The sequence below is a fragment of the Sturnus vulgaris genome, chromosome 19 (genome assembly GCF_052056855.1).
Source record: "Sturnus vulgaris isolate bStuVul1 chromosome 19, bStuVul1.hap1, whole genome shotgun sequence".
Taxonomy (NCBI): domain Eukaryota; kingdom Metazoa; phylum Chordata; class Aves; order Passeriformes; family Sturnidae; genus Sturnus; species Sturnus vulgaris.
In genome coordinates, this window is record NC_142261.1 from 10,026,772 (window position 1) to 10,037,787 (window position 11,016).

General features: G+C 57.3%; 1 protein-coding gene across 2 annotated transcripts; it reads left to right on the forward strand.

Moving 5' to 3' along the window:
- The first annotated feature begins 684 nt into the window (after positions 1 to 684).
- HSPB8 (heat shock protein family B (small) member 8) lies at positions 685 to 5,445 on the forward strand. Of its 2 annotated transcripts, none has more exons than XM_088175892.1 (4): positions 685 to 1,058; positions 2,070 to 2,740; positions 3,749 to 3,812; positions 4,699 to 5,445. In XM_088175892.1, exons 2-4 carry the CDS (start codon positions 2,362 to 2,364, stop codon positions 4,856 to 4,858), a joined length of 603 nt encoding a protein of 200 aa, XP_088032018.1. In that variant the 5' UTR covers positions 685 to 1,058; positions 2,070 to 2,361; the 3' UTR covers positions 4,859 to 5,445. The 2 variants fall into 2 exon arrangements, with proteins under 2 accessions (XP_088032018.1, XP_014750095.1); XM_014894609.2 differs by lacking the exon at positions 685 to 1,058 and adding an exon at positions 1,698 to 1,979.
- Positions 5,446 to 11,016: the final 5,571 nt, after the last annotated feature.

Genomic DNA, 11,016 nt, shown 5'->3' on the forward strand with positions numbered 1-11,016 from the left:
CAGCACTGGGCTGTGTCCCCATGCTCCTCAACAGGGCTCAGATGGGCACCCAGGAAAGGTCTGGACATAGCACAGATGGATCGTGGGGACACGGGGCAGCATTCCCAAGTCCCTCGGAGGAGAAGGGGGGCTGCAAGGACACTTCATGTTTCCCGGAGCTGATGTCGTGGGGTGGCTCGGCGGTGGGAGGCAGCCGGGAGCATTGGAATAACAACAGGAGCTAAATTGGGATGGCCCAGAGAGGGTGAGAGCAGGCGGGAGGAGGGGACGTGTGACTAATCGGGGATGAACAAGGCGACAGAAAGAATTCCTGGCCGGGGAGGGAGGATGGCCTGGAGCTATGTGGGAAACGTGGGATGGGGGATGTTAGGAGGCTCCCTGGAAACACGGCAGGATCGTGGGACTGCCTGAAACCACCTCGGGGCTTGTCCCTCTCACCCCGTGCGCTGGTGTTCGCCCAAGGGGGTGGCTGAGCTCGGTGCCGGGGCGATCCTGCTCCCCAGCCAAGCCGATTGAGCCCAGTTGAGCTCAAGGCTCTGTGTGGCAGTGACCCCCAGGACTGTCCCCGTACTGTCACTCGCAGGCATCAGGAGCCCCCAGCCAGGCGGAGGCAGCCGGGCAGGACAAGGGAATGGAGAGGGATGTTCAGTCCCTCCACCAGCACCAGGAGTACTCAGCACCTGGGACCTCTCCAGGCATCCCTTCGGACCCCAGGGATTCCCCTGTGATGCCCAGGTGTCTCCATGCACGGGGAGCAGCCCTGCCCTAGCCAAGGAGAGGCAGCTCCCTGCCTGCAGCGATGCTGCCGTGATTAATGCCATGGGGTGACCAGCGGCTGCATCCCTGCGCGGCCTGGCCTCCATTAAAGCCTTCCTGCTGCAATTACTTCCATAGGGTCCATTAGAAAAATTGCAGATGCTGGAGAGAAGGAGAATGATGCAGAGCCAGGATGCGGCATGAGGAAGTGGCTCCGCAGCCAACGTGAGCCTCATTGGTCACATCCCATCCTCCAGCACACCTCGCTGCCCACCGGCCCGTGCCTGGATCACCTCCATGGGGTATGCCAGCCGCACCCCGCCTGTGGCCGGGCTCGGGGCTGTGTCTCCGGGTGGATGCTCGCTGGGAGCTCCCCCTCCAGTGCTGCTGCTGCTGCTGCCGCGCCCGTTCCCGCAGCGCGCAGCCCGCTCCCGCCGCTGCCCTGTAATTAATAGCCGGGCCGAGGCTGTGATTAACGCCTCGCCCTGCCCGCACGGCGATTGCGGCAGGGCCGGGGCATGCGGTGGGGTGAGGAGGAGGAGGAGGAGGCAGGCACTGAGCAGCGCCGTGAGCGCCCTGCCTGCTGCCCGGGGTCCGGCTCCTTCCCGCAGTTAGGGGATGTTTTTCGGGCCCAGCTGTGGAAGTGGCCAAAGAAGCAGCGCTGGAGAGGGTCAACCCATCGCCCTGCCCCACTGCCCCAAACATCCCCCCCCAGGGTCCCAGTGCGCTGGGGGTGCCCGCAGTGACCCATTTCCCGGGACAGTGGTACTGTGGCCGTGGGGACACGTGGCTTTACAGTGAGGGGAGCAGCTCGGTCAGCCCCACCACGGTATTTTTAACAGGTGACAGCGGGACGAAAGCAGCCAGCCCTGAGTGAGCTTGGGGGCTATTTTGGGCGGGCAGAGCAGCAGGAGGGGGCGGCAGGGGCTGGGGCAGCTGCCGAAGCGCCGTTGCCCCCTGGCAGCCGGGATCCTGGGGACAGCAGGAGAGGTCAGCTGCCACTGCCCAAATTCTCCACGGTTGTTTCATCCTCTCCAAAATACTCGGCTGACAGGGCAGGACTTGCAAAACACACACCCCCCTCCTCCGAAATCCATATAAATAGTACTCGCCCAACGGCTGGAAGGTTAGAGAAGTTTCTGGGCTCCAGGCTCAGGCATTTATTGCAGCTCTCACCCAGGAGCAGCAGGGAAAGTTGAACATAAAGTGCTGGAGAGTGAGAAGTGAGAGAGAAGCTTTTTAATCTCAGGATATTTGGTTTTATTATTTTTTTTTCTCTCTCCTGACAAGAAGTTTTATTTTCCTCTCCCCAGTCCTGGGATCACAGCCAGACAGGAAGCGTTTTCTCGCGGCCAGAGAGCTCCCTCCGTCCTTCCTGCGCTCCTCCAGCTCCCGGTGATTCAGCCTGAATTGATTTTTCTCATCGTCCTTCACCTGGTGCCGGGAAGGAGGGACCATCCCCGCGCACCCACGTCCCACCCGGGGTGGATGCGTCTCCTCCGGGACAGGCTCCCGGGGGAAGTTTGCAGCCAGGAGCAGCCGCACAGAGGCTGAGGCTCTGTTGGAGAGCCCCGGGGACACGCTCAGACCCCTCCGAAGGAAGCCATGGCCGATAGCCAGATGCCCTTCTCCTGCCATTATCCCGGCAGGCGCAGCCTCCGCGACCCCTTCCGGGAGCCCGGCCTGACCTCTCGCCTGCTGGACGATGACTTCGGCTTGTCGCCCTTCCCCGGGGACCTGACGGCGGACTGGCCCGACTGGGCTCGGCCCCGGCTCACCACGACCTGGCCGGGCCCCCTGCGCGCCGGCCTCGGCCGCACCCCCCCCATGGCCCCCGCCTACGGCACCCACTTCGGGGGGTACCCCGAGAGCCGCAGCCCCGCGCCCTTCCCCCGAGAGCCCTGGAAGGTGTGTGTCAACGTGCACAGCTTCAAACCCGAGGAGCTGACGGTCAAAACTAAGGATGGCTACGTCGAGGTGTCAGGTGAGAGCCAAGGCACCGGGGAGGTGGCACTGCCAGCTCAAGGAATTGCTGCAAAATGCCAAAATCGCCTCTGTTTTAAGGCTTGGGAGCAGGGGAGGGCTGCAGCAGGGCTTTGGGGCATCTCCAGAGGCAGTGTGGGTGTCACTGGGGGATCTGGCTCACAAGCCACAGTGGTTTGCTGCCAAAATGAGAAAGGACACGTGTCCTTTGGGGTAAATCGCCCTGCTTTGTGCCCTGGCTGGCAGCACCCTGTGGCCAAGAGGGGCCCCAGCTCTGCTCGGTTAATTATAGCCAGGGTGAGGTCGGAACGGAGGGAGATTCCCTTTAAAGGGACCGAGGGAGAGGCTGGGAAGAAGGGAGCAGCTGCTCGCAGCCCCCAGCCCAGCCCGGCTCTGAGTCTGCCAAAAACACATCCCTGAAAAGCCAGTTAATGGAGGGAACAGTGGCTGTGGGGTCCAGCACTTTTGGGGTGCCCATAACTGCCCTGGCACTGACATTTCCCATTGTCCCTCCGGGCTGGGATCACCAGGGAGGGCTGGGAGCTGCCACCTAACACAGCTCTGTTTATTTGGGTGTTTATTTGGAGCTCACTGCAGCACAGGAGGAAAGCCACAGGTCAGGGGGCTCCAGGCAGCCTCTGGCTGATGCTCCAGGTACAGGGACCCCCAGCCTGACAGAATGATGGAAAGGAGCCCATCCTGGGGAGTGGGGCAAGGGAGATGCTGCCATCTACAAAGGTTTTTATTATTTATTTATTTTCTTAAGCCCCAGCTCTTGGCAGCATGTGAGACGCCAGTTTTCTAGTGGGAATGTGGCTGTGCTGTATCTAGCATCTTCTTCCTCACATGGAGAGGTTTCCTGAGCCCTCCCCAGAGGACAGGTTTGCACTGGGGTAGGGATACAGCTGCTCGGAAAACTTTCCTGTTGGGTTTAGTTGTTGTTGTTGTTTGTTAGGGAAAAAAAATCTCCTGGTAAGGTGTTGATGTGGGGTGTTGGCCTTCCCTGCAGGCAAACACGAGGAGCAGCAGGTGGAAGGAGGGATCGTCTCCAAGAACTTCACCAAGAAAATCCAGTAGGTATCGGTCGGCCTGGCTGAGCTTTGCCAGTCCCCGTGCTCCAGCTCACACTTGGGATGTTTGCACCCCAAAATCTGCCCTTCTGCAGCAGGTGCCTGGCTGGGCCAGGCCACAGAGTGATTTCCCAAGGGAGGGAAAGGAGAAGGAGGCCGTTTTTGAGGCGGTCTGTCAGTCTCCTGCACGCCCGGGGCTGCGGGGAGCAGGAGGGGTGCGAGGAGGAGGAGGAGGCGGCCCGGGGGAGCAGCCGGGCACGGCGGGCTGGCAGCACCGCCTGCCCCGGAGCACATCCCTGCCTATCCCCGCATCTCCATGATGTCAGTGAGATCGCTATCGCGTTGACTCACCCCTGGCTCGCTTTGGCAACAACAACCGCAAAGGCGAGCCCAGAGGCCGGCGAGCCCCGACCGATGTGGGGGGCAGATCCCACCCGCGGGGCTCGCACGGTTAACACGGAAAAACATCAAAGCCCAGGGCATGGGAAGGGTTTCCTCGGCTGGCAGCAGCTCAGCTTTGCTTTTCCGCCCTGAAGGAGCCCTGTGCGTGCCCAAGTCCCACGGGAAAGCTGGGGCGAGCCCCGCGCTCGCTGCTCTCGGGCTCCTTTTAGGGGCAAGGCTCGCGGCTGACGTGGCTGCGGCACGGCCGGGATTTACTCCTGCGGTGACATCCCGTCAAACACATCTGCCGGGGAGATTAAACAGAGCTCCCACGGGGGCCAGGAGCCCGCTCGAAATATCCCCCCGCACATTCCCAGGCGCTCCAGTAATAACAGAGGCTTTGCCGGGGCGCCGGCGCTGCTGCCTCGGCACCGCCGGGGCTCCAAGGGTCGGCATCCAGCGGGGATGCGGCATCCTAACCCTCCCCTTCCTTCCTGCCCCCCTGCAGGCTGCCCTACGAGGTGGATCCCATCACGGTGTTCGCCTCCTTGTCCCCGGAGGGGCTGCTGATCATCGAGGCGCCCCAGATCCCCCCCTACCAGCAGTACGGCGAGGGCAGCAGCGGCAGCGAGATCCCCGTCGAGAGCCAGGAGGCCACCTGCACCTGAGCAGCCAGCCGCGCCCCGCTCCCCTGTCCCTTGTCCCCTCCCCGCTCCCCGGTCCTGAGAGCCTCGGGCGAGGGTGGCGGGTGCCGCTCGCAGGGATGGCAGCACCCGCCACCCCAGCTGGGAGCCGGGGCACGCTCGGCTGCCCGGCCACCGGCCCCGAGGGCTTGCAGCGCTCCGAGGTGCCGGGAGAGATTCTGTGCCCACGGGGCCAAGCAGAAAGGATGTTCCTCCTCCTCCTTATGGTTCTTGTTTGTTCCGAGTCACTCGGATGGGATATTTATAACAATAGCAAAAAAGGGCCTGTTTTTTTCTTTAAAATTGACATGGAAACCCGTAGCTCTTTGTCTTTTCCTCCTCCACGAGTTATTTTTTTTTTAAACTACATCTCTGCGGAGGACACGCACCCAGCAGTGGAGCTTGGTGGCGTGGCCTTCATCCTGAGAAATGGTCTGCGTGCTTTGAACCTTGGTTTGGGGTTTTGGTGTTGGTTTTTTGGTTTTTTGTTGGTTTTTTTTTTCCTTATTTCCAAAGAGAATTTGTGCTTTTACTTGTCAGACCTGAGGAATAAAACCCAGTTGATGTTCTTAGCCTCTGCTTGTCTCGGCTGAGCCAGTGGGGTGGGTGCAGGGCTGCAGGAGGGTGATGGGGAGGAGGGGAATGTCACCATGTGCCATCTCACAGCTTGGCACAGGTCATCCCATGAAGGCAGGGACAAGAGAGATGTGTAGGCATGCCTGCACTGATGGGGGAATTCCAAATCTCAGCTCACACTGTGCTGGGGAAACATCAGACCTGGCAAGGGCCATGGGCCCATCCTGTCCTTAGTTCCTTAGGGGGTTGAAAATATTCTTCCTGCTTGGGGAGGCTGTGAGTTGGAAAAGTTGAGTTTGCCCCATCCCCATTTCCATCTCACCATGCCAGCTCCCCGCCTGCAACTCCACAGGAACTTCCCAGTGGAATGGCAAATGGTTTCTGCTGGGTTCTGGGCATGGCCCTAAAACCATTCCTGGGGGCAAAGCACCATTTGCTCACCCACTGCAGTGCCTGGGCTTAGCAAAGCTGAGGAAATTTTCCATCAATCTGGGCAGCACCTGGGCCAGGCACCCAGTTTTCCATGTTACCAGGACCTCAGAGTTAAAAATACAGCCTCACATGTTCCTCTCTGGCTCATTTGGGATGTGGTTACCAACAACACCCACCACGTGCTGCAAGCCCTGGCCCAGCACAGCCACGAAGGCACCCACATTCCAGGTCATGGGGGGGAACCTGGGCACTCTCACCCAGTTTTGCAGATTACATTTAACTTCCAGCAGTTGTTCCAGAGCTGGGACCCCCCTGATGGTGAGAGCACAGCCAGCCCCAAGCTCAGCCACTCCAGCTCTGCCAGGCACGGCTGTGAGCACAGCAATTTTTATGAATAAAATATAGTCCTGGAAATGTGACACTGACACCAGGATGGAATGCCAAAAAGTCATGAGTCACAGCTCCAGCCCTGTGTCCTTGTGCCACTTGGAGCTGTCAGGCCCTGCGGGTGACACTTCTCCAGCACAAATTGTCCTTCCTCTTCCTCACCCCTTCAAAGAGTTATTTTTATCAGACTTTTTGAAAAAATAGCCCCAGGCCCAACCTTAATTTTTCCCCCTTTCATAGAAGGACCCTAGGGGCTCCTGGGGACATGTTCAGGCCCAGCACCCTGGCTGGATGTCCCTCAGTGGGCCCCTGGCCCTGCACCCCTGTCTGGCACAGGATGGTTCCCCGAGCAGGGCTGCAGGTGCAGGGCACCACCTGTGACTCCACAGGGAGCTGCCAGGGGGAAAGAGCCACTGCTGAGCCACTGTCCCATCCCGGGGTATTTGGGGAGAGCCCCAGGCTGGTGCAACACCCGTGCTGGGACACAGGGAGCTCCAGGCTCAGCTTTGGGGCTGCTGCACTCACACAGCAGCTCCAGCTCTTGTTCCTGCTGATCCTGCACTTTGGGGTGAGTTTTGTTTTTCTTTAATAGCTTTTTGCTTTATTTGGTTCTGCTTTCTGATGAATTCCTTAATAGTGTCTTATAAAAGCCGTTGTAAGCTGCATTAGCAATAATTTCCTAATGGCTGAGGTTGGCTTTGGCAATTAGCACTAAGGACCTCTTCCATGGGCAGCGTGCTTGGACCTGTGCAGACAGCAGCTTCCCAAGCTCTTGGATGGTCTGGAGTATCACATCCTAATGAAATAATTGTAACTGCACATCCGGAGGCTCTTTTCAAATATGATCTGATTATCCCTGCAAAAGAGGTTTTAAACAAGTGATCCCTGCTGGTGTTTCTGCAAGTGCAAAAATCAGTTTGGAAACACTGGGGCACTTCTGCACCAGCCTCTCCCTCTATGTCTGAGGAGAGGGGGTGGGATCTGTGCGTTCCTGGGGTTCCAGGGTGAGCAGAGCTGGGGCTGGTGGGGACTGGGAGCAGTTTGCTCACCCTCCCTTGTGTGTGAGACGCTGGTTTGGAGCCTCCAGCCCCATAACACAGAGCAGGAGCAGCCACTCTGCAGTGGTGTCAGAGCACATCATGGTTCATGGCTTAACACCAGCTCTAAGGGACGGACCTGCTGCAGGCTGGGACTGAGGGGAGCAGCCTCCAGGAGGGGACGAGTGGCCATCCTGTGGGTCTGACCCTGGGGCTGCCTGAAGGAGCCCAGGAGGGACTGAGATCCTGGCTGTGCATTTTGGGACTTCTCACACACAAGGGGGAAAGGGCAGGATTGTGTTTATCAGCAATTCACACTGCCCAGGGCACCCCAGCCACAGCAGCACCTCTCTGCCAGCCCTGTCCCAATCATTCCAGGGGGACAGTGCTCCCTTTTTTCTCCTGGAGCAGCGTTAGACTTGCCAATAGCCACATCATTCGAGACCAGATTTTCACTGCTGAAGGAGACAGAGGAACCATCCCAATCTGGCCTTGCACATGCTGCTCTTGGAGCAGCACTGATGCTGCCAACACAGCATCCTGGATGGGGAGGAGACAAGAGCAGGTGCTTGGAAGATTGTTTTTTTCCTTCTAAGAAGCCAGTTCTGATCAAATAGACAAACACATCTGAAAGAGCTGGTGGGATTAAGCAGTTGAATGCTGGGCAATTTGTAATTGGCACTGATGGGGCAGGAGACAGGAGTGTGCCTGTTCCAGGACAGGGAGTTGGGGCTGAGGTGGAAATCAGCAGGTCCTGATGCATCTCAGGACCATGAGCTTGCCAGCTCACCTCTGAGTCCCAGCAAAGCTGTCCTGGGCAGCTGGAGGGAAATGTGGGTGGTCCACGCAGCTTTTTTATTTTGGGAAAAACTTTTGGTGATCCCTCCTGCAGCACAAGCAGGTGATTCCCAGTGCTGCCAACACAGAGCTGGAATGGGCTGATGGAGAGGGCTCAGCACCATGAGATAAGGGGCTACATCATGGGAAACTGCCCTTGGAGGACCTGCTGCTGCAACTGGCTGCTGTGAGGGCTGAAGGACGTGGGGAGATAAGGATAAGGTCACCAAGCCATGGGAGAGCTCTCCAGGCAGCTCGGTGGCAGGAGGCTCAGGAAATCTCCTGGCTGTGTCCTGCCGTCTGTCCCAAGCTGCCAAGGAAGCTGTGGAGCACCACCTGTCCCTGCAAGGCAGGGACACGGGGTAGTGAGTGGGGCCAAGGGGTTCTGAGTTCCATTTACATCCCACCAGGGCTGGGATGGGGAGCACGTGGCTCCCAGCAGGGCAGCAGCTCCCAGCCTGTCCCAGAGGATTTATTTTCCTAAAATGGAAGCAAAAGCCGCATTGATTTATTTTGGTTGGCAGCATGTGGAGCTGGGTAAATAATCCACAGGAAGCTCCAGAGCTGTCCAGATCCACCAGGCACCTCCAGAGACCCGATCTCCTCTCCTAGAAGAACGGGGTTCATCCAGTTTTCCAAGTGCCCAGGCCCTGTGGCAGGAGCAGGTGGTGTAGGGGCAGAGCTGTGGCAGTGGCTGGCACAGCAGCTCCCAGAGCTATCCCTGCTCTGGGGAGCATCACTCTCACTAACTCGTGCCCATGGATTGGGACATCCTTGCTGGCTCTCCCTGCAGGGATGCCCTTGATGTCCCTCATTGCTCCCTGTTGGATGCTCCTGTTGGATCATGCCGTGGGTGCCCACAGAAACCCCTTTGTTGTTTCATGGCGTTGTTTGTGCTTTCCAGCCCCTCTGGGAGCCTCTGCACATGCAGGAGCTCAGCCTGACTTCCTCCAGCATCCTCCTCCTCAGTCCCTGGGGCTGCAGATCTCCCCTGGCCCCCAGGAAACGTGCAGCTCTCCAGGCTCTCGCTTGGAGCTGTTCCCGTTCCTGCAGTGACTCCATCTGGGTTTGCACAGGGGATTTGGTGTAACACTTAGGGAAGTTTTTCCTTCCCAGAGCTCTCCAGAGCATCCCTGGCTCCCCGAGGGTTTCTCACTATTTCTCTCACAAATCTCAGCTGCTTCAGTACAAGCCAGTCCCTTTTCCCAGAGAAAATATCCTATAACCACCCAGGTGTTTCTCTGCTGTAGCTGAAGCCATTTGGGGGTTTTCATGTTTCTCTTTGGGAGTTTCTCCTCCTCTGGAGGTTTTGCTTTCATGAAGTTTTTTCTCAACCTGCAAAGCGAATCTCATCTGCTTTATTTTGGATGTCTCCAAAGGGAATGCTTTGCCACGTGACAGCCATGGGGACAGAGAAGCAAAAACCTGCTTTCTGCTTTTTTTTTTTTTCTAATGGAAGAACCCAGTGTCACAGAAATAACTCACCTGGCTGACCAGAGGCCCCTTCTCTCCCTTCCAAATGAAAGGCTGGAAAGCCATGAAATGGCCCAGCCACCCCTGGGAGCTGATCAAGGAGTTCCTGCAGCTCCACCCGTCCCAGCAGAAGGAAGGGGAGGAGAGATCTCTGCGGGTAAAGCAATGCTGGTTATGGCATCGTGTTCTGGATGCTTCTGCCTGTGTCTACCCCAGGAGGGGCCTGGGTGGGCTCTGAGGCTCTGTGACCCCCCCAGCAGCACAGACCCTCCTGGGTAGGCAGTGTGGGTGACCCTGGTGTTGAGCATCCCTGACCTATCCATGGAATTGCAGCAGCCTCTGGGCAGCAGCACCCTCCAGGCCCGAATTCCCTGCTCCAGAGCTGCAGTTGGATGAAGGAGAGTTCTCTCCTATTTGTTTTCTTTTGCCAGTCTTTAACCCAGTTGTAACACTGCTGATAATTAAGGGCTCTCTTGCCATTTGGGTGAAGTGCTGAAGTGCAGCCTCCTGTTCCCAGCCAGATGCTCCCCAGCAAACCCATTCTGGAGGAAAGGAAAATTTTGGCTTAATTTTGATTTTTTCATACTCCAACAAAACCTCCCTGTCTGAGGCAGCCCTGGAAACCTCTCCTTATTAAAAGACCTCCTTGAAATGCATTGTAGCAGCCAAGGAGGGTGGTTATGAAGCACAAAAAGCCTGCAGAAGAGCTCATTAAAACAATAAATTACAACTAATTAGAATAAATCAAGCTAAATCATCTCCAGTGGGAAGGTAAAATGAGGTGTGAGTGAGTGGTTTTAATAAGGATGCTGCTAATCCCCAGCTCCCCTTTAAAATGATGGTGAGTCCTGCTGCAGCAATGATCCTGCTGCTGGGACCCGGGTGGAAAACAGACATGGACAAAGAGGAGAGTGGAGCTGATGGCATTTTGAACGGTGTGAATTGTGTCCCTAATTGCCTGATCCTCCTGTCCCTGATTGCAGTGGGTTTGGGGGTAGCACAGCACCCACTGTGGCTCACAGAGGTTGAGGCATTGGGTTTGCTCACTTTGGGTTTTGTTTCTGTTTAATTTGCCATGCACAAAGTGGCTGTGGGGTTTTGCTCCTCTCATATCACTTCATCACCGCAGCCACAGCAAAATGACTTCTCTGCATAATTAGCAGTGAGATCATCACAGCGCCTTGGCTCCAAATCATTTCTCCTCTGCTCTCCAAAGACTGCTCAAAACAAGGGAGAGGAGGGACGTGTGGGAGGAGTGCCCTGCCAGGCTGGATGGGCTCTGAGCAGCCTGGTGGAAGATTCCTGCCCATGGAATGAGATGGTCTTCGAGGTCCTTTCCCATCCAAACCGTTCTGTGCTCATTGACCAGAAGGTCTTTGAGCTGCCAAAGCAAAAGGTTGA

Coding starts and splice junctions, on each gene's coding strand:
- HSPB8 (XM_088175892.1), top strand. CDS start 2,362: ATGGCCGATAGCCAGATGCCCTTCTCCTGCCATTATCCCGGCAGGCGC. Junction 2,741..3,748: donor TGGCTACGTCGAGGTGTCAG/GTGAGAGCCAAG, acceptor CCTTCCCTGCAG/GCAAACACGAGGAGCAGCAG. Junction 3,813..4,698: donor AACTTCACCAAGAAAATCCA/GTAGGTATCGGT, acceptor GCCCCCCTGCAG/GCTGCCCTACGAGGTGGATC.